Source organism: Hevea brasiliensis, chromosome 13 (genome assembly GCF_030052815.1).
Source record: "Hevea brasiliensis isolate MT/VB/25A 57/8 chromosome 13, ASM3005281v1, whole genome shotgun sequence".
Lineage (NCBI taxonomy): Eukaryota > Viridiplantae > Streptophyta > Magnoliopsida > Malpighiales > Euphorbiaceae > Hevea > Hevea brasiliensis.
This window is the reverse complement of record NC_079505.1, coordinates 3,820,807-3,843,323: the sequence shown is the minus strand read 5'-3', so window position 1 is coordinate 3,843,323 and position 22,517 is coordinate 3,820,807. Positions and strand designations below refer to the sequence as shown.

The window sequence follows — 22,517 nt, the reverse complement described above, 5'->3', positions numbered from 1 at the left end:
ACATGAAAATTATCTTAAAAATACTCTTAACCGTCAATAAAAAAAAATAATAAAGATACTGACTTATATATATGGTCTTTATTAATGCAACTAACGATAATAACAAGCATGTGGAGAGATTAGAAAAGTTCAAATCCACACTTGGATAAAACAGTGCAATCTTTGCATCGAAAAGAAAAAGAAAAATCGAAGAAAATGCATGGGAATCGTCATCGTCCACATGGAAAACCCTAAGAATGTGATATTCTCATTAGCATGGATCGGTGAAGTTTGGTAAAGCCATAATGGCACTAAAAATGAGTGAAAGTTTGGTAGGCATATAAAGCTCCACACAGCCTCAGTCTAATAGTCCTCTCCAATCCACAAGCCATCGCTGTCTATCACCGCCATGCCCTAGCCCCACCATACATATAAACCATGACCAGAGCTTAGTTGGTCAGAACCTTACCCGGATCAATCCCAACATATAGACTTGTCAGTTTGTAGATTTCAGTACAACTTTTCTTTTGAAGCTCAGACATTTTCCTATGTGTACTCTTCATCCTAATTTTTGCCGACTCTTAATTGCATAAATCGCAATTAATTCAATCAATGACTGGTCATCACCGATGGAGATAGTAATGGACGGAAAATTTTTATATAGGCCTAATTCATCATGAATTTAATATATATATATATATATATATATATATATATATATATATATATATATATATATATATATATATAAAAGTTCCACGGTATATCTTTTATCTTAAAATTATGATAGACCAAATTTAAATAAAAAAAATTTATAATGAATATCATATTAAAAAAATCATCATATATATTTGAATTCAAACTCAATTAAATATTTTAATATATAAATTTATCTCAAAATCTAATAAAAATTTATCCTAAATTATTTGTATCAAATCCCAAACTCCATTATAATAATTACTTAGAATATTATCTGAACCCGTAAAATTTTATATGTTTTAATTAATAATTTATATAAAAAATATTTTTATTAATAATTTATATATTTTTTCAAATTTAATAATCTTATAAAATATTAAAATTTATTTATTTAAAATATAAAATTTAAATTTATAAATATTATTATTAAAATATATTATATTTAATTAATTATTTATATAAATAAATTTAATAACGAATATTTAATATATAAATCAAGCTTATGAATATATTATTTTTTAAATTAAAATTAATCTCAAACTCAATTATATATTATTCAAATTCATCCTAAAATACAAATAGATGAAATACTTGAAAATAATTGCCATTCCTAATCATGGATCAATGAGTATGCATTAATTAAATACAATTTTCATATATCATATTAAATTTATCTCTTTTAGTTGAATTAAAGATAAATCATCTGTATTAAAATATATATATATATATATATATATATATATATATATATATATATATATATAGAACCAATTGGCTAGATTGGCATATTTATTAGAATAATTTATGTATAGAACCAATTGGCTAGATTGGCATATTTATTAGAATAATTTATGATACAGGTATATAAAAGACAAGAGGTGGGGCAATTCAATGTGACTTGACAGAGGCAATAGCAAGATGATCACAGTTAACAAAGGAGGGTCCACAATCACCGTTGGATTTAATTAAAAGAGTCAAAAATTTGACCATCCGATCCCAGACCAACACCCTGGACCCTCAATTGACCATCTGACTTTTCATTTAATGCTCATATAGTTAAATATGCTCTTACAAGAGGTGGAGTTGTTGTATGCCCTATGCATCTCTCTCTCTCTCTCTCTCTCTCTCTCTCTCTCTCTCTCCCTCTTGGATCTGAAGTTTTGTACCTTTTTCTTTAGAGTTAATAAGGCAGGCAGGTGTCTCGTGAATGATTCTTTACAACCTCTGCAAGAAGTTGACAACCCTAAATGCACTGCATGGAATGCTTCATATATATTCTCTCCCTTCTCTCTTCTCCCTTCTCTCTTCTCTAAGTGTGATGATTTACAATACATATATGTATATTCTTTTTTGCGCCCATTTCAAGTAAGTAGAAGAAACAACCATCGAAATTAATTATCTCATTTATTAAATTATTAATTTAATTAATGACGAAATTATTCTTGTCCTGCTAGAGTACTTATTTATGGGTAGATGTATATATAAATTTATAAATAAAGATGGATGAAAATAATTGTGTGTACGTGTATGGTGAGTTGCCATCTCAATTGGGGAGGTTAGGGTTGGAGTTAATTTGATATCTGCTATGCATGTGGGAGTGATAGGACCTTAGCCTCTGAGTTAGGGTAGAGAATTTTTTGACCAAGAAAAGGAATACCACTTGTCATAAGTCATTGATATATCGATCTTCTAAAAGATTAAAACAAGTCTTCAATTATGCATGGATAGACACATACTTTGTTTCAATCTCAATTATATGAGTAGACATTTGATTACCATGTGGGTAGAAGGGGTATTTCCATCTTAGGGTTACAGATGTTAAAGAATTACTCAACTTGAAAGTTTAAACTTACAGACAATAGATCTAAAAATAGTTTTATATCTCTTTATTATAACCCTGCATGCGAAAGCCACTAGACTTGAAGTGTGAACAAATACAGACTCACTTTACCCTTTACCTTATGCTAAAATATTTTACTAATAAATAAGAGTGATCAGGATTCAAATACAAAACCTTTTGATCTGAAAAACTCTGATACCATATTAAGGAATCACTTAACCTAAAAGCTTAAACTTATAGATAAAGAATCTAAAAATAGTTCTATATCTCTATATTAAGAAACAATCTACAGATCATTCGCCCATCCATAAAGAACTTTAATAGCAATAAGTGAAATTCGAATTCTTGATGAGATATATTAAGAGCTGAATTGTTAACCGTTGAGCTAATTTTTCTTGGGTATTATCATATTTATTTTTTATCTCATTATTTTTCATATAAAAACTTAAATAATATAAAGATTTAAATATAGCATATTGTTAGGTATATCCAAAAAATATAGCATGTTGTAAGCTTGAATATAGCTCTATAGTAATATCAAATATAGCATATTGGAAGCTTAAATGTTGATGGCCCTAGGGCCATTCAGCCCATAGAAAGTAGAGCCTGGAGTTGGACCAAAGATTTTATCTTTAAAAACAATCTAGTTCTTTTTCATCAAGATTCAATTAAGGGTTGGTGTCACTACTCAAATTTGAGCGTCATGATGGTTGTATATTATGACTTGAATAGGCATAAAATATAGTAAATTTAATCTAATAATCATATCAAATCATAAACTTTTTAAATGTATATAAAGAAAATTATTATTTAATTTTTCTCTTTTAATAAAATTAATTATTTAATTATTTTATTTTATAAAATTATATTATTTAATTTTTTATATTTTTATTTCATCTACTCTTTAGTCCTTTCATTCAATTTAAATTAAATTTTATGTTAGTTAATATATTCAAAAGAGAGAAAACTAAATATCTTAAAGTTTAAAAAATAAAGAAATTATATAATTGTATTTTTCAAATTATAAAAATTGAATAAATTTAAATTAATTCCTAAAATAATTAAAATGATTAAAAAAATAAATGAAATAAATATATGGAGATTAATTAATATATTTTTTTAAAATATGAAAAATTAAATAATTAATTTTATTAAAATAGAGATTAAATAATAATTTTTTAAAAAAATAAAATGTTTGGAATATAAAATTACATATTATATAAGCAAATGATGGAATATTTATTTTATGCAAAAAGTTATTTTCTAAATTGTAATTTTTAAAACATATGAAGTTGTAAAGAAATAAAATTAAAAAAAAAAATGGAGATGTAATGTTATTGAAACTGCCATTAAAAAAATTACATTTAAATATGTTTAAAAAAAAATAAAATTAATTAAAAATTAAAATTAAAAAATTTAAATTTAAAATATAAAAAAAATAAAAAATATTTTTTAAATTATTTTTTAATAAATTTAAAATAATATTTTTTATTAAAAATAATTTTAATCATTAGAATTCATGCCTGGCTGATTTGTATCAGTAGCGGTGGCTTCTAATGAAAGAATTGGGCATGCTCTATGCACTAAATTTCAGGACAGAATTTGATCAGATAATGTTTGGAAATGGTATGCAGTTGACATTATCCACTTCTGCTTTTTACACCTTTCCGAATGTTCCTAATTTCTTTTTATTTTCATTTTTTATTATCAATTTTTTTTATTATTATAAAAACAATTTATGATCTCAATGCCAAACCCATCCATAATTATTAAATTCTGACTCCAATATTAACTCGATTGAAAGAAATCATTAATTTGAGTAATAAGTCATTATGTTTATTAAATATTTTCTTTGTCTATAAATAATAATTATATTTAATTTTTTTTAAAAATTATTTATTATATTTAAAAAATTAAAGAGAGTTAATATTTTTTTTAATTTTATCATTTATCTTTATAAAATATAATAAATATTTATATAATTTTTTTAAAATTAATATTATCACATTCTTCTTAATTAAATCAACTATTTATCACATTAGTATTCATTTCTTCTGATTTAAAAAAAAAGATGATTAAGTTAATTACTAGTACTTTCTTTATGAAAATAAAATTATTTAATAATTTTCTTAATTATCGTGAAAACTCTAAACGTGATTATTATTTATGAATAGGTAAAGTATTATATTTATTAATATAATTAAATTATATTAGTTGATTAATTTTTTTAAATTAATATTTTAATATTTATTAAATTATATTTATCAATATCTTAATAATATTATTGAAATTTATATGAAATAATTTAAATTTTAAATATTTTATTTTCAATATTTATAGTTAATGTAAAAAATAGAAATATTGTTACATTCTTCTTAATATTTATGAATATTAATTATATATTAAAAATAAAAAAATAAATATATCATTATATAAAATTTTTTATAAAGTAAATGAAAGAATAATAGCTAAATAATGTGCTTTTCATTAACTAAATATAAAAATATCAATATAATTATTATTCTTAAAATTTTTTTAAATTAAAATATTTTAAATTGGCAAATCTAATGGTTCATTAAATTAACGGATCACTAGTTTAACATTTTATATTTGAATCATCTGTTCATCGAGTTAATCCACCGTATCATTTTGGGTTTAATAACAGTGAGCTCATCACATTTTCTATTATAAATTAAGCGTTATACAACAATTTTTTTTTTTTTTTTTTTATAAAAAATACACACAAGACAGACAGAGAACATATACTCTTAATAAAATCATAATAATTTTTTAATGGAAACTAAAGTTATTTATCCTACACATTTTCAATTTATTATGAAAAAAATTTTAATAACAGTAAAAACAATTACCATAACAATGTAAAATCTTTGAAAATTTTATTAAATATAAAAAAACAATAAAAGTTTGGGGACTGATTTTACACAATAGATTAAATAAATTATTATTATTATTTTTTGTTATTTCTATCATTAACCCTTACCACAATGGCATTGGCAAAGATCCTTCACTCTTCAATCCTTAAAAAAAAAATAAATAAATAAAATAAAATAAAATAAAATAAAATAAAATAAAAATAAAAATAAAAAGCTAGAAAGGCAGGAACAAAAGGGCTCAAATCCAATCATCAAGGATGGCCCAATAGATATTATAATAGGCCCACAACCAAAGTCCAGACTGCAACTTCAAAATGTTGCCTATACAAATAAACCCTAAGAAATTAAAATATATATTTATATATACACACAGAATTGAAAGAAATTGGTTTTTTAACAAAATATTATTTATTGTGTATTTACTATTTTTAATTTTATTTATATTTGTATGTTTATTACATTTTTTTAGTAAAAGAGCAATAAATAATACAATATTTAACGTAGCTTATTATCAGGAAATATTAAAATAATAAGGCTACATTGGGTATACCATGAAAATAAGAATCAAATTCCAATTTTTTGCAGAATTCAATTTTTTAATACTCAACTCAACTCAACTAAGCCTTTGTCTCAAAAATTTGGGGTCGGCTATATGGATTCGCTTTTTCCACTCTGAACGATTTTGGGTTAAATCCTCAATTTTTTAATGATATATTTATATTTGACTAACTTTAATTTAAATTTTTATTTAGTTCCATTTATGGGGAAATCATAAAAAGCCAATATAATGTCAAATTCAAATATGGTACCTTTAGTTATTTCGTAATGAAATGGGAATGTTATATATATATATATATAATGAAGTGCCTAAATTATAGTTTTACTTGTAAATTTTAGACGATTATGCCTAAACGTAAGAGGATGTGATTTTGATTTGGGATAAGGTATTTAAAATAGAGTTAAGTCCTATCTATTTTCTCCAAAAAAAAAATTACTTTTCATAAAGAAAAAAAAAAACCATTTTAAATACTATAAAAAAGAAAGCAGCAAAAAATTATTTTGTTATTTAGTATTTTAATGACAAAAATTTATTAAATTTAATTTTAAATTATTTTTTAATGTTCTATGGCAACTTCAACAGCAGTGTCAAACAAATCTGAAGAACCCCACAAAGTACAAATTTGGAGGAAAATCTACAGTTTGTGTAGAAGTTAAAGCCTAATGAAGAAAGATGGAAATAATAATGGAGTGCAGCATCTAACACTTCCTCTAGGGTACTTTGAAATAAATGGACAGTAACACTGAATCCCTCCTATACAATTATTAACAAAAATTTAGACCAAAGTTGAACAAGGACCATTGTCCAAGGTAAAGGGTATATTCAGAGTTCTAAGTTCTAAATTCTAGAACTAAATTAGATCACCTATTTTTTGACTCATTCTCAGCTAGCTTATTCCTTAGATCCTTGAGAGCATCTACAACTTCAGAATCAAGATTGTGCTTTAACAATCTACCTTGAAAAGAAGAGGGCCTGAGAAGATTAACAAAATAATAAACCAATCTCAGTATCAAGAGGAAATGTAATATTCTAATAGACTATAAATCCAGACCAGTAGAGAGAGCTAGAGAAAGATGCAAGGTTACTAAATGCCATAACCCACCCCACCCATCGGTAGATAAGGATGTTTTGTTAGAGATACAACATTCATAATTCTTATGTTATAAACCATTTGCAGTCAATAAAATGTACATTCAAATGGAGCACACCTTTGTTCTTGAAGCATCTTCTCTATTTCCTTGTGTGATGCCTTAATCTACACCCGAAACATTAAGAGAGAAGGAAAATCGAAATAGTTCATTAGTAATTGCAAGAATGGAGAATTAAACAGCAAGAAAATAAATGAAACACATTATATTGCTCACTTCAGAAACCAAAGCCTTGCAACTCCAAACAAAGGCTCCCTAACAACACAGTATGAAACAAGCCCATCAGGTGGTTGACAGATATTGATAAAAGCAGTATCACAGTATGTTAAATGTCAATATATATATATATATATATACACACACACAAGATACATGCGATTTATTCATCAATAGTTCAAGAAATAAGGTAAATCAGATGGTATATCAAGATCACATGCTGTTATCATTACATACAACTCAACTCAACTTAACTAATCTCAAAAATTTGGAGTAGGCTATATGGATTCGCTTTCTCCACTCTAAACGATTTTGGATTAAATCCTCAGAAATGTGTAATGCTTCTAGGTCATGTTGTACTACTCTCCTCCAAGTCAATTTAGGTCTACCCCTTTTTTTCTTTCTATCCTCTAACCTAATGTGCTTTACTTGTCTAACTGGAGCTTCCGTATGTCTATGCTTCACATGACCAAACAACCTCAATCTCCCTTCTCTCAACTTATCTTCAATTGGCACCACTCCTACCTTTTCTCTAATACTCTCATTACGGACTTTATCTAGTCTAGTATGGCCACTCATCCACCTTAACATTCTCATATCTGCAACTCTTATTTTAGACGCATAAGACTCTTTCAGTGCCCAACACTCACTACCATATAACATAGCCGGTCGTATGGCTGTACGGTAAAATTTTCCTTTCAACTTATTGAAAATCTTACGATCACATAAAACTCCCGTGGCACGTCTCTACTTCAACCATCCGGCTTTAATCCTATGACTAACATCCTACTCACATCCCCCATCTACTTGAAAGACTGAGCCTAAATATTTAAAGCGATTACTTTGGGACAGTACCACTCCATTCAAACTAACTCCTTCCCTATCACCAGTTTGGCCTTCACTGAACTTGCAATGCATGTATTTTATCTTCGTTTTACTTAACTTAAAACCCTTTGGCTCTAGAGTACTTCTCCAAAGCTTTAGCTTTCTATTGACTCCTTCTCGTGTCTCATCTATCAGAACAATATCATTCGCAAACATCATGCACCAAAGAATACTCTCTTGTATATGTTTCGTCAATTCATCTAAAATTAATGTAAAAAGGTAAGGGCTTATGGCTGATCCTTGGTGTAATCCAATTGAGATCGGAAAATCTCTTGTGTCCACTCCCACTGTGCGCACAATAGTAGTTGCTCCTTCATACATATCTTTTAACACTTGTATGTACCTAATAGATACCCTCTTTTGTTCTAACACATTCCATAAGACATCTCTTGGAACACTATCATAAGCCTTCTCCAAATCAATAAAACCATATGTAGATCTTTCTTCACATCTCTATATTTCTCCATCAAGCTTCTAATGAGAAAGATCGCTTCCATAGTTGAACGACCGGGCATGAAACCAAATTGATTGAGAGAGATAGAGTATCATGACATAGTCGATGCTCCATAACTCTCTCCCACAACTTCATAGTATGGCTCATGAGTTTAATTCCCCTATAGTTTGAGCAACTCTGTATGTCTCCTTTATTTTTAAAAATAGATACTAAGATACTCCTCCTCCATTTATCAGGTATTTTCTTTGAGTTTAGAATCTTATTAAATAATTTAGTTAACCATGCCACTCCCATATCTCCCAAACACTTCCACACTTCAATTGGTATTTCATCGGGTCCATAGGCTTTACCCACTTTCATTCTCTTAAGTGCTTCCTTTACTTCTAAAGATCTAATCCTTCTAGTATAATTCACATTCTTTTCTATTGTTCTATAATCTATATTCACGCTATTACCATTTTGACTATTATTAAAGAGATTATTAAAATAATTTCTCCATCTTTCTTTAATGTCCTCATCTTTCACCAACATTTTTCCTTCATCCTTAATGCACCTAACTTGATTGAGATCTTGACATTTCCTTTCTCTCCTCCTTGCTAATCTATAAATATCTTTCTCCCCTTCTTTAGTTCCAAGTTTCTCATATAACTTTTCAAAGGCTTGTGCTTTTGCTTGACTAACTGCCTTTTTTGCCTCTTTCTTTGCTATCTTGTACTGTTCATATGCCTCATTATTATCACATTTAGGTAATTTCTTATACCATTCTCTTTTTCTCTTCACTGCCTTTTGTAGTTCCTCATTCCACCACCATCTCTCTTTTGAGGGTGGTCCATGTCCTTTAGACTCTCCAAGTACTTTTCTAGCTACTTTTCTAATCTTTGATGCTATCTGTATCCACATATCATTGGCCTCCATATCCAGCTTCCATACCCAGCTTCCATACTTCGGACTCGATAAGCTCATTTTTGAACTTCACTTGCTTTACTCCTTTGAACTCCCATCACTTTGTTTGAGCTACACTATTTCTTCTGACCTTACTTGAATTATTCCTAAAATTGACATCCAAGACCACCAACCGATGTTGACTTGTTAAAGCCTCTCCTGGAACGACCTTGCAATTCTTGCATAGAGCTCTATTTGTCTTCCTGGTTAAGAGGAAGTCGATTTGGCTTTTATGTTGCCCACTTTTGAAAGTCACTAAATGTGACTCTCTTTTTATAAAGTAGGTATTTGCTAGTATTAGGTCGTATGCCATAGCAAAATCCAAGATGCTTTTTCCCTCCTCGTTTCGACTTCCAAAACCAAAACCTCCATGAACATTCTCATAACCTTGTCTATCACTTCCTACATGTCCATTCAAATCTCCACCAATGAAAACACTCTCTTCATTCGGTATGCTTTGCATTAAATCATCCATATCTTCCCAAAACCTTTGTTTACTCTCACTGTCTAGTCCTATTTGTGGGGCATAAGCACTAACTATATTTATTGTTTCTCCTTCTAGTACTAGCTTTACTAATATAATTCTATCTCCTACTCTTTTCACAGCTATTACTGCGTCTTTCAATGTCTTGTCTATGATTATGCCCACTCCGTTCTTATTTCTCTCCTTTTCGGTAAACCACAGTTTGTACCCTGAATTATCTACTTCCTTACTTTTCTCTCCTACCCATTTAGTCTCCTGAATGCAAGCAATATTCACCATTCTCCTTTCCAAGGTATCCACAAGCTCCATTAATTTTCCTGTAAGTGATCCAACATTCCAAGTACCAACCCTGATCCTCCTCCTAACCTGCTCCTTCCTAATTGGTCTCCTTCTATGATATCTTCTATTATTTTCTATGTCTATCTTGTGTTCTGTTTCACTATCTGTTCTACTATCTGTCCTATGGAATAACTTCTTTACCCACACCCGTCCATGATGTGGGAACCCGTGCTCACTTAACACCACACCCGGGCACCGGCATGGAGCGTCGCTTTCGGTGAACTCCCTACACCCTTGCATATTTCTCACTACACCCGGGCTCCGATGTAGCGCGTCGTTAGTAGAGGACGCCCCAACATTTATATCATTTAAATCCATATCATAAGGTGTGACGAAATTTTTACGCTAGTTGTCACCTACCACAACCCTCCTCCTTTATCCGGACTTGGGACCGGAGTTGCTGTTATCATTACATAACAACTAAATACAGAATGCTACTTATTGTCTTGAAAAACAAGTGAGATATTTTGACCTAAAAACATAGGCAAATATATATAAATATACACACACATTGAAAGCTGATTCCAACATAGAAAATAAATGATGGTTAATTTTGGTAAAATTTTTAAAAAGAAGCAGCAATACAACTGATACATAGCAATGATTCAACCAATGGCCTTCACATTCAAACTACATCTATAAAAACGGATACTCAAGCTCTTGCAGCCAGCCATTGGATAAAAAATTCATCTATAAATATTTAACCATGTGATAGTATAGATGCTGACAGAACTTTTGTAAAGACAAAATAGTGCAACCAAATATTACATCATGAACAAAATAAAAATTTTAGATATTTTTACATTATTGAAACTCTAAATTTCTATTACCTATAAGATTCACTAATTGCATTTTCAACCTTTTAATTTTCTTTTTATTTAATTTGCAATCCCGACAATAGGATTTTCTATACAATATGATTGCCTAAAACAGGATATTGCTCACTTCAGAAACCAAAGCCTTGCAACTCCAAACAAAGGCTCCCTAACAACACAATACGAAACTAGCCCATCAGGCGGTTGACAGATAATGATAAAAGCAATATCACAGTATGTTAAATGTCAATATATATATAGGGTAAACTAGATGGTATATCAAGATCACATGTCGTATCATTACATAACAAGTAAATGCAGAATGTTACTTAATTTCTAGAAAAACAAGTGAGATATCTTGACCAAAAAACATAGGCAAAAAAAAAAAAAAAAAGATACTGAAAGCTGATTCCAAAACAAAGAAAATACAGGATGGTTAATTTTGGTACAATTTTTAATAAGCAGCAGCATTTATATCGTATGGTTTCATATGATATAAAGAACACGATAATGGATAAGATTAAAAATAACCACATCCTCTAGACAATACACATGGCACATATTGGAAATAAAATGAAGGGGGATCGTTTAATATGATTTGGTCATGCACAACACAGAGAGTCAAATGCCCCAATACGAAAGGGTGATAGGTTAGTAGGGGAAGGAGGGAGAAGAGAAAGGGGGAGGCCTAAGATGACGTTGAGGGAAATAACATCAAAGGATTTACAAGTTTTGGATATTGATGAGGAGTTGAGGACCTTGTGTATAATAGAGCTGAATGGCAAAAAAAAAATCCATATAACTGACCCCAACCAATTTAGGATTAAGGCTTAGTTATTGTTATTTAATAAGAAGCAGCAATGGAACTGATACATAGCAATGATTTGACCAATGGCCTTCACATTCTAACTTCATCTATTAAACTGACACTTAAGCTTTTGCAGCCAGCCAGAACTTTTGTAAAGACAACCAAATATTACATCATGAACAAAATAAAATTTCAGATACTTTTACATTACTGAAACTCTAAATTTCTACTACCTATAAGATTCACTAATTGCATTTTCAATCTTTTATTTTCTATTTTATTTAATTTATAATCCCAACAATTATAGGATTTTCTATACAATACGATTTCCTAATTCTATTTCAATCTATATTATTTATTGAGTGAAGCGTGGGGGATATAGTGAGAAAGAATTTAAAAGTTCTAGATCTTTGTAAAGATGTACTCCTAGAATGAGCGAAACAGAGAAAATTGAATCAACTAATTTGGGACCAATGCCTAGTTGAGTATGAGTATTGAGGGAAATGTAAGTCTTACTACTATAATCATGATTTTAAATTGTTTATAAGGACTTCTATTCCCTATAATATTTTTATTTATAAGTGGGATGTGATTCTATTTCTACTTCTACACACCTGTTTTAAACTCTAATATTAAAATCATACTTACAACTGTACTTGGATATAACCAACTTTGCCAATGGTTATAAGGTGCAATTGCGCTGCCAGGTCATGAAAACCCATTCAATTCTATGCAAAATTAATTTCCAATATGGCCGATATAGAGGGATAAGTCAATAGAAAGAAGGATCTACTGATATTAGGCTACCAAATTTATCATTATGTGACCCTATTTTTCTTTTTATAAGTTAATTTAAGGTAAGTTACTAAAACCCCATTGAAATTTTCCATAATATACACTTTGATCTTTACTACTTCAATATTAATAATTTTGACCCCCATGGTTTCTTAATGAATCAACACTTTAATCCTTAATTATAAAACTATAAATTTTTAGTATTACACTTTATTTCCTATTATCTGAAATCATATCAAATTTTGGTCCTTATATTATAAAACAATTTAGTCTCTCAAAATTGCATGCTTTTCACTGATGGTGGTTAGGAGGTGTAAGAACTGAAATCGCTAATTTTGAAACGACATGGACCAAAGTGTATAATTTTGCCAACATAAAGGGATTTAGTAATTTACCTTAATTTTACACATAACTAACAGGGTTTTGGAGGCCTAACCACAAGAGCACCCAACAACTAAAGTATAGGCCAAAATTGGTTATTTCTAAAGCATAAGTCATAAGTGCAAATCAAAGTTTACTAGATCAAGGAAATTCAATGCAACAATAGTAAACTATCCAAAGAATGCATACTGCTCCGTGCGCCGCATGTTGTTGCATATGATCAGAAGTCACAACCCAAACCTTTGGACATCCATCCTCCTTCAAGGCAGTAACCTGTTAGTGAAACCAGATAAGTCTTTCAACTAAGTGTGTGTAAGTGTGAGTCTTTAGTGTTCCAATGACTCTATGATAATGAATGCAGTAGTTACATGAGCAGCCTATAATCAACGATAATTGTAGGGTATACAATCAGAGTAACATATAAGGACAACATTAGAGCAAACATGGCAACCAATACAGAGTTTGTGTTTGGCACTAATTCCCATACTCTAAATGAGGTACATTAACAAAAAAAAGGAGGGACAGGGAAAAAAGATGTGGCATGAAAAGAACTCAGTAATCCTACTATAATTGAGTTCCATTGATGGATAATGATAGAGAAGTGACGACATCCAAGCCAACAGAAATAAGGAGCTACAACCATTAAGGAACACACAGGGCACTCAGTCCATGCATATTAAAGCTTTCTATTATGAACATATATGAAAGCGAAGATGTTATTTCCTTATTAGCTTGATGTCAGAACAAACCTCTCTTTCGATCCATGCATCAGCACATGATTCACCCGAGTAAACCACATCAACACTAGAAAAATGCAAATTGATAAAGTCAAAATGTGAAAAATGTATATGTGAATAAAGACTAGGGAAGAAAAAACAAACTTCATAAATAAACAATTTAACAACACAATTTTCAATAAAAAATTAGATAGTAAGGTCAATAACAATAGGATTCTGAGTCCTGAGTCCTGAGCCATATCCAATGTTGCCTACCGGAGAAAGAAAGTAGAGGACAGCATTTTTCCAGGATTGTTTTGTGAAATCAAAATCTTCAATTAAAGTTACAGTAGACACCCTTGAATCCCTATTACTCTAGTTATTCAATGGAAATAACAAGCATGTATGAGAAACTTTGTAAGCAGTGCATTCAAGGAAAGGGCATGTACTCCATTACAGAAACATGCATCCAAATATGTGTATGCATAGGTGCACATGCACAAGGTCACAATAAGCTAATTTCATTAGGTTAGCTTATTGTTACAAAGCAAAGATGACAGAATATTTTATTTATTTAATTTCGATTAATGACACCACTCTTAGTTATTAGTTATCAACAGGAAGAATTAAATAAAAGAAGGGGGAGAGGAAGGGAGTTTCAATTATAGCTTAGGATAATAAACTGTACCCAGCGAAATTTTCCTTGTGCGTAGGAAGCCCTGACATCATGGCATCAAAGACAACTACCGCTTTCACCTCTGTAAACATTAGCAGACAGAGATAAAGACATAAATGTATTATGCATGAACTCCATTGCCAATGCACAAACATCTATTCTCTGATGCTAAACACAACATAACAAAACAGAGCCAAAATTCAAAGTACGTAAAAGACTGAGGACCATTAACTGGAAAACCTTATTCAGATTGTAAACTAGCTAAAGTAAGAATGTCATGTTCACAGGTCTCAATTTTTTTTCATTTTGCCACAATTTAATTGATAATTGAAGTGTGTACTCAAAGAACAACTGAATCACTCCATTCTTATGCAAAATATCCAAGCAATAGCAGCTTCAGCACACAACATAACCAATTGTTCCTACCCCTTTTTGTTTCACTGTTTTGAAGTAGAGAGGGAGGAAGAAAGGAAAATGAAACAGAAGACAGAGTTCTCAACAGTTTTCTTCCCAAAAAGAGAAAAGGGAAGGAAGAAGAGGAAGAAGAGGAAGAAGAAGATCATCCAAACCCCTGAAGCGATAAAAGCTGCAGGGCTTACCATGTATCATATTCAAGGAAACTTCAGTAATAGTGATTTGTTTCGCAAAAGGCTTTGGCATGAAAAAGGATTCACAGCCTCAGCCTCTAACTGTCTAACGCATAATAATGACAAATTCTTCAACCTCTTTCACTTTGACTGCTAGTGAAATTTATGGCATAGCAGTTAATTTCATGCCACTGATGTGCATCCACCATATAATGATGATATACATTAATCACATTGGAAACTTGTACTCTAGGAATGCAGAATATGTGAAGGAAGTGACAGATACTGGCATACTGCAGAGAACATGCATAAAATGCAGAAAAAAAAATATATATTTTCCACCTTACTTTCATGAAAGAGAACAGACACAGGCATATATATGTAAGTAATATTGGAACATTTCACCCTTGCCCATTGCACGTATCCTATGCAATAAATCATCTAAACCTTTCACTTCAAAATGAGATTAGAATAAACTGCATGTAAGCATTCCTCTTTATTCAAGGGAACAAAGTGCAAACCTCTAAGCATACTGAATGTTACAAGTTCATCAATTAATTTTTGTCGGGCAATATCAAGTCGTCCATTTATAAAATGCTTCTTCAGCTTCGCCCAATAGCCACATACATTATAGCCATCGACAAGCAAGACGGGGACTGTGTTGTCTATAACCTGGTTTGTACTGTAAATTATAATTGGTAGATCAAACAAAAATCCTTTTCCAAGAGTCTAAAAACTTGATGGCTGAAATAGCGAACTCCAATAAGAAAGGAACCTGGAAAGAGTATTACTAGTAGAGGGACAAGGTAGGATCACGATAGAGTTCTGTATCTTCTGGAAGGTCTTCGTTGTCCACTTTCTTTTTGCGGTAACTGGTAGCAGGCTTGGGTGTGCTAGACTTCCTCTTTTGAAATTCCTACTGAATGTACATTTGATTAGATAGAGGATAGGGACCTAAACAAGCTTTACAGGTCTCAGCACATAACCCACCTTCCATAACTTCAAAAACTGCAAATTCTGCTTGAGATTTGATGTAATTCTTGGAGGAGCTGGCTCAGAACCCTATCAGTGAAATGATTGTTAAAACTGTATAATACGGAAATTAAACCACATTCATATGTAAAATTTGCTAAATAATGTTTTGATACCATTGTCAATTAAAAAGTTGAAAGGCTGAAAACGAAATAGTATCAATTTCAACAGAAAAAATGAAATTAATTAGACTATAACACCTCCAAACTGTTTCCAGGACTGGAAGAATACCTGTTATCAAAGTTCACTACAAGATCCGAGAGCAAGTTTAAGTCACATTCCTCAAGCAAATATAATCTTCATGGTTTTAAAAAAGCAGCCATTATACAGTAGTATTTTTAAACTCCCATAGAGTTGCAAGGCATTACATAACATCCCTCTAAAAGACACCAAAGTAAAGCCATTAGATTACATACATGATGGCCTTTGCAACTGTTAATCATTGTTATGGCCATTATCCTTTAACCCCCAAATCAACTGTTACTCATTGCAGCAAGATGAAATATTGGCAAATGGGACCACAATAGTACAAAGCACAAAAAAAAAAAAAATCTAGCAGTACCCATCAGACAACCATAATTAAGATTATCAATCAAAATAAGTAAAGGCAAGCTTGGGATAAATTTGGTACTGAACAACTGAGGACTACCCAGTAAAGATTATAAATCAATTGGAGAGTACATATGATGATAATCGATTAGTGTTAGATTAGAGCAGAGAAACACAATTTGCAACCAATATCATAATAAAAAAGTAATAGAAGTAGAATAGAAAAGGGAACCTTTGGAGGAGGAGGGCGAGGCTTCTTGCTCTTCCCCATTACAATAACAATCTTGTTGTAGTAAGAAGAAGAAGATGATGAAGAAGAAGAAGAGGGTGAAGAAGATGAGCAATACCCACCACCATAACCATTATAGGGATACGGTAATGTAAATGTTTCCATGGGTTTAATCCAATTTGTAGCAGAGAGTATCTTCTTTCTTGTTGTTTGGTGTTACAATTGGGATTGTGAGGTTGGACATTGAAGAGAAGATGAAACCAGAACTATCAACAGAAAGAAAATGTGGATGTGATATGGACAAATAGGACCCGCGCGTCTGAAGGAAGATTATTTGAAGGGAAGGGAAAAAATATTTTTTTTTTTATTTAAACAATAATTATAAAAAAAAGGAGAAACTAATAAAAATAAATTCTTTTTTCATTTCTAATTTTTTTTCTCTAATTTAATATAAAAATGAAGGAAATAATAATTAAAAAAATTTATAAAAGTTAAAGTTATAAATATATCTTATACCATATAATAAAACGTTATAATAAAAATAATTTTTACTTAATTTTTTTAATATGTCGCTTCTTCTCTCTAAATTCTTGGCAGTTCATTATGCAATAACAATAAAGAATCACTTTTAACTTGTTATATATATATATATATATATATATATTCAATGCATTTTTGTCTTTGTTTATGATTTCAACTTAACAAGAACACTATTCAACAATATCTTAAACTAAAACTATAATGACCTCCAGAACAAAAGTAATTTCTTTATATCGAAGATGCACATGAGCTTTTGTTTAACTGCAACACAGTGCAAAGTTTTCATTGTTTACAATAGTTTTGCAAAATTTGTCAAGTGGCCTCAAAGAAGATTTGTATATGTGAAAAACAAGTGCTTTGTAATCAGATGTTCTATGACTGCATCACCAACGAATTCTAACAGTTGATAAACAAAAACTCTACAAGTGTCACAACCTAATTTTTTAATAAATAGTTTTTTATTAAGTTAATAATTTATTAATGTTTATTCATCATTTTAAATTAATATTTTCACAATAATATTTTTTTTAAATGAATATTATTTTTATATGTATTATTATTATTATTATTATTATTTTATTTGTTATTTGTATTATTATAATTATTTTTGAAAAAATATTTTCTTGATAAATTTAATTAAGATATTTTTAAATTTATTAGTATTTTAATATATATATACAAGAGATAAATGAATGAATGAAATGAAAAAGTAGTGATAATGACAAGTGAGGATTCTTGGACAGTGTGTGTGCAGGAAATTAAAAAAAAAATTTCGATGATTGATTTTTCTCATTCTCCATCCCATATAGGGCTAAGAAGAATTCGGTTTAAATTAAAAAATTAAATTAAATTGAGTTAATTCGGTTCAATCGATTTGATTTTAAAATTCTATCGGTTCAGTTCGGTTTTATATTATAAAAATTTCGATTATTTCGGTTCGATTCAATTTTGAAAAAAAAAAATTAGTTAAATCGAATCGAACCGAATAGTAATTTATATATTCAAATCAAATTAAATTAAATCGAACCGAATCGATTTTTGAATTGATTTATTTTATGGGAAATTTATGAATTATATTTAATTATATATATATATTAATTATTTAATTTCATTGATTAATGGTTATTAGGTTCAAACCAAAGTCAAAATTAGACCAAATAACTTAAAAATCAAATCTAAATTAAAAAATCAATCAAAAATCAAACTCGATCTATTTAAATTGAACCAAACCGAAAATATAACGGTTCGGTTTGATTTGATTTTTCATTTCGGTTCAGTTCGACTTCTGAAATTTAAAATTCAGTTTTTATAATTTAATTTGGTTCGGTTCGGTTCGAACCGAATGCTCACCCCTATTCCCACATTCTTCCCTCTCCCTCTCGCCACGCTCTTCCTCCCCCCACCCCCCCAACAACCCTTTTTATAGTTGCTGGCTAGACTCTGGCCACCAACTGAAGGAGCGAAAGCGTGAAAAATTGTTACATTATAGTATTGAATTTCAAATTTTTTTTTTTTTAGGATTACATGTATCATACCACATCTCTTATGTGCCTAATTATTTCAATGCTCAATTATATATTAAAAAACTTTTAATATGTATTAGGATCTATCTTTGCCATTCAAGATTGTGAATTAACAAATTAAATCATTTAAACCCTAGTTTAAAAGAGAAGTTAGAACACTAATCTCTTTGATGCACTATGGATGTAATTGGCACCTTTAGAAAGCACCTAGGACCCCAAGTGTTGTCCCTTTAGTTTGTCCACACTAAGATCATCAATGGACAGCCCCCAATTTGCTTCTCAAGCCTTTGCCAACCAATTATAAATTGGGTTTTTACCTTTAAAGAGGTAGTATGTATATATAGGACACTAGAAATAATTTCTAGCAATTTTAATTCAAAGGATTTTGGAGAATTCTTTTTGAATTGATGAGACAAGATGAAGCGGAGAGGGAGAGAGATGTGCCGCCACCTTGAGGAAGAGAATAAGAGTGTTGTGTTTCTTCTTTTCTTTTCCCTTTTATATAATTAGGTCATTAAGTCACTTAAACCATATGCCACATGTCACCACCTCATTGTATCTTATTTTTAATTGACTCAATCACATTAAGCCAAGTGTTAAAGTTAGACTTAATATTGACTTTGATCATATTACATGATAGAAAGACAAATGACAAGCTTATATGATGCCATGTGTCACCATCTCATGGTGCCACATGTCACCATGTGAAATGATCAAATTACTCTTATGTTATAATTTTGAGTTCTCAACTCAAAATCATTATTTCTCCTCTTATAATCAATTTATATTAAATATAAATTAATTAATTAATCTTTATTAATTAATTTCTCACAATTAAATTCATATTTAAACACTTTAAATATAAATTTAATATATACTATACATCTAATAACTTAGATTTGGTTTCAAGTCATGCTAGGGACTTTGCAATCTTATTGCAAACTAAACCTATTTAATTAATTAATTAAACTTTTTAATTAATCAATTAAATCACATTTTACTTGGTGATTGTCTTGTGTATGTGTGTGACTTACTAGGCTCATTACTAATTGGCAATGAGATATGATATTAACTCTTAATATCATCAGAACTCTTTCTTACCATAAATGATTTCTCTAAATCATTTTAGGTATCTCATAGACCATGGTTGACACCTAGCATAGCGTGCCATAGCCACCCAATCAGTAATAAGAAATACCTTAAATGAACCTATAATCATATGTTACCATGCACTATAATCGCTCTGTTACAAAATCCTAATTCGAGCTGGAGTCATGGTTTATGTCAAACCCCATTTGCTATGAATATTATGTTCTCTTTTAATTCCAGTTATTGATTAATTAGATTTTCTTATCAGAAACTCTTTTCTAACTAAATCTGTTTGTCCTTGCCAGGAACTTGAAACATCAAAAAGAATTAAATGAACATAGGATTTTATTCCTATTTACTTAGGGTAACAGATTCCATCTTGATCAACACCTATCTCCATATATAACTAGTAGGAGCCAACACATGCCCATATACCCATATACAGTACAAGTATGAAAGCAATATCAAACTCAAACTACCTATATACAAGATAACTGTGTTATCTCGGTCTAAAGATTATATGCACTGATATGATATATGACAATGCATTGATAAGAGTAAACTCCATGTGCTTGTCATATGCGTCATTGGTTTGGTCTACTTATCATGTATAAGTGCCTATCATGTTTGTTATATGGCATGAGACTCACCATTCCATCTTATTTATATCTCATATAAATACCTTGGGAACAAACATGATTACAATCTTACTGGATAAGTCATGTCCTGTGTGAAGTATCCTCGATTGTCAATCAATTTAAGATATTTTGTGCTAGAAATACTATCACTCATATTCTTAACAACTTAAGAATAGAATTTCTAACAAAATATCAATGGACCTTTGTTATTATACATAAATATATTATGTAAACAAAAAAGTAAAATTACCTTTTATTAATAAAATATGTACAAGATACATACTAAATGATATGCTCTAAGGCATACTACTAATAATCTCCCACTAGCACTAGAGCCATTCATTACAATATCTTAGACCTATCTTCTCAAGTTGTCAGTCTAACTGAGCTTGTGACATAAGCTTCGTGAATGGATCAGTTGGATTTTCAGCTGATGCTATTTTCTGCATGGCTACATCGCTTCGCCCAACTATCTCTCTGATAATGTGGTAGTGCCTTTCTATGTGTTTGGATTTTTGGTGAGACCGGGATTCCTTAGCCTGTATGACCGCTCCATTGTTGTCACAGTAGAGTGGAACTGCTGACTCAATGGAAGGAACTACTATAAGTTCTGTCACAAACTTCTTTATCCAAACAGCTTCTTTTGCAGCATCTGATGTAGCAATATACTCAATTTCTGTAGTGGAATCAGCAGTCGTACTTTGCTTGGAACTCTTCCAACTGACTGCACCTCTATTACAAATGAACATAAACCCAGAGGAAGATTTTCTATCATCGATATCTGATTGGAAATCAGAATCAGTATAACCATCCAATTGTAAGTCACCACTTTCATAAATCAAGAATAAATCCTTAACTCTTCTCAAGTACTTAAGGATGTTCTTGACAGCTATCTAGTGTTCCAAACCTGGATTGGATTGAAACCTGCTAGTCAAACTAACAACAAGTGCGATATCCGGCCTAATACACATCATTGTATACGTCAAACTTCCAATAACTGAAGCATATGGAATCCTGGCCATTTTATCTCTTTCTTCAGGTGTCTTTGGAGACATCTCTTTAGAAAGGTGGATACCATGTCTCACTGGTAACAATCCTCTCTTGGAATCAAGCATGTTAAACCTCTTTAATACCTTTTCCAAGTATAGACTTTGAGATAAACCAATTATTCTTTTCGCTCTATCTCTATAGATGCGAATTCCAAAAATATAGGTTGCCTCCCCTAAGTTTTTTATGGAGAATGTATTTGACAACCATACCTTTATAGCTGTCAACATACCTATGTCATTACCTATCAATAGAATATCATCCACATATAAGACAAGGAAAGTGATAGCACTATCACTAACCTTCTTATATACACATGGCTCATCCATATTTTTGATAAAACCAAATGACTTAATGGCTTCATCAAAATGGATGTTCCAACTCTTTGAAGCTTGTTTCAACCCATAAATGGATCGCTTTAGCTTGCATACCTTGGAACCATCTTGGGATTCAAAACCCTAGGTTGTACCATGAAAATGTTTTCTTCAATGTATCCATTGAGAAAAACTGTTTTGACATCCATTTGCCAAATCTCATAATCATAGTATGCAGCTATTGCTAATAGAATCCTAATTGATTTAAGCATGGCAACAGGTGAGAAAGTCTCGTCATAGTTGATTCCTCGCCTTTGGTGAAACCCTTTCACTACTAAC

General features: G+C 30.4%; 1 protein-coding gene across 5 annotated transcripts in view; it reads right to left on the bottom strand.

Moving 5' to 3' along the window:
• The window catches only part of LOC110655183 (uncharacterized), a 19,640-nt gene extending 2,293 nt beyond the window's left edge, over positions 1-17,347 (bottom strand). Inside the window, exons 1-10 of one of the 5 annotated variants that reach the window (XM_058131676.1) lie at positions 17,031-17,347; positions 16,208-16,279; positions 16,009-16,133; positions 15,739-15,899; positions 14,643-14,712; positions 13,988-14,042; positions 13,428-13,511; positions 7,336-7,374; positions 7,180-7,226; positions 6,632-6,943 (exon numbers count right to left, since the gene is read on the bottom strand). In XM_058131676.1, the coding sequence (XP_057987659.1) occupies positions 6,832-6,943; positions 7,180-7,226; positions 7,336-7,374; positions 13,428-13,511; positions 13,988-14,042; positions 14,643-14,712; positions 15,739-15,899; positions 16,009-16,133; positions 16,208-16,279; positions 17,031-17,192 (927 nt within the window). In that variant the 5' untranslated portion in view covers positions 17,193-17,347 and the 3' untranslated portion in view covers positions 6,632-6,831. Of the gene's footprint in view, positions 1-6,631; positions 6,944-7,179; positions 7,227-7,335; positions 7,375-11,384; positions 11,424-13,427; positions 13,512-13,987; positions 14,043-14,642; positions 14,713-15,738; positions 15,900-16,008; positions 16,134-16,207; positions 16,280-17,030 lie in introns of those variants that run through there. The other 4 variants (XM_058131674.1, XM_058131678.1, XM_058131675.1 and 1 more) reach the window with 4 other exon arrangements.
• Between the last annotated feature and the right edge of the window lie 5,170 nt (positions 17,348-22,517).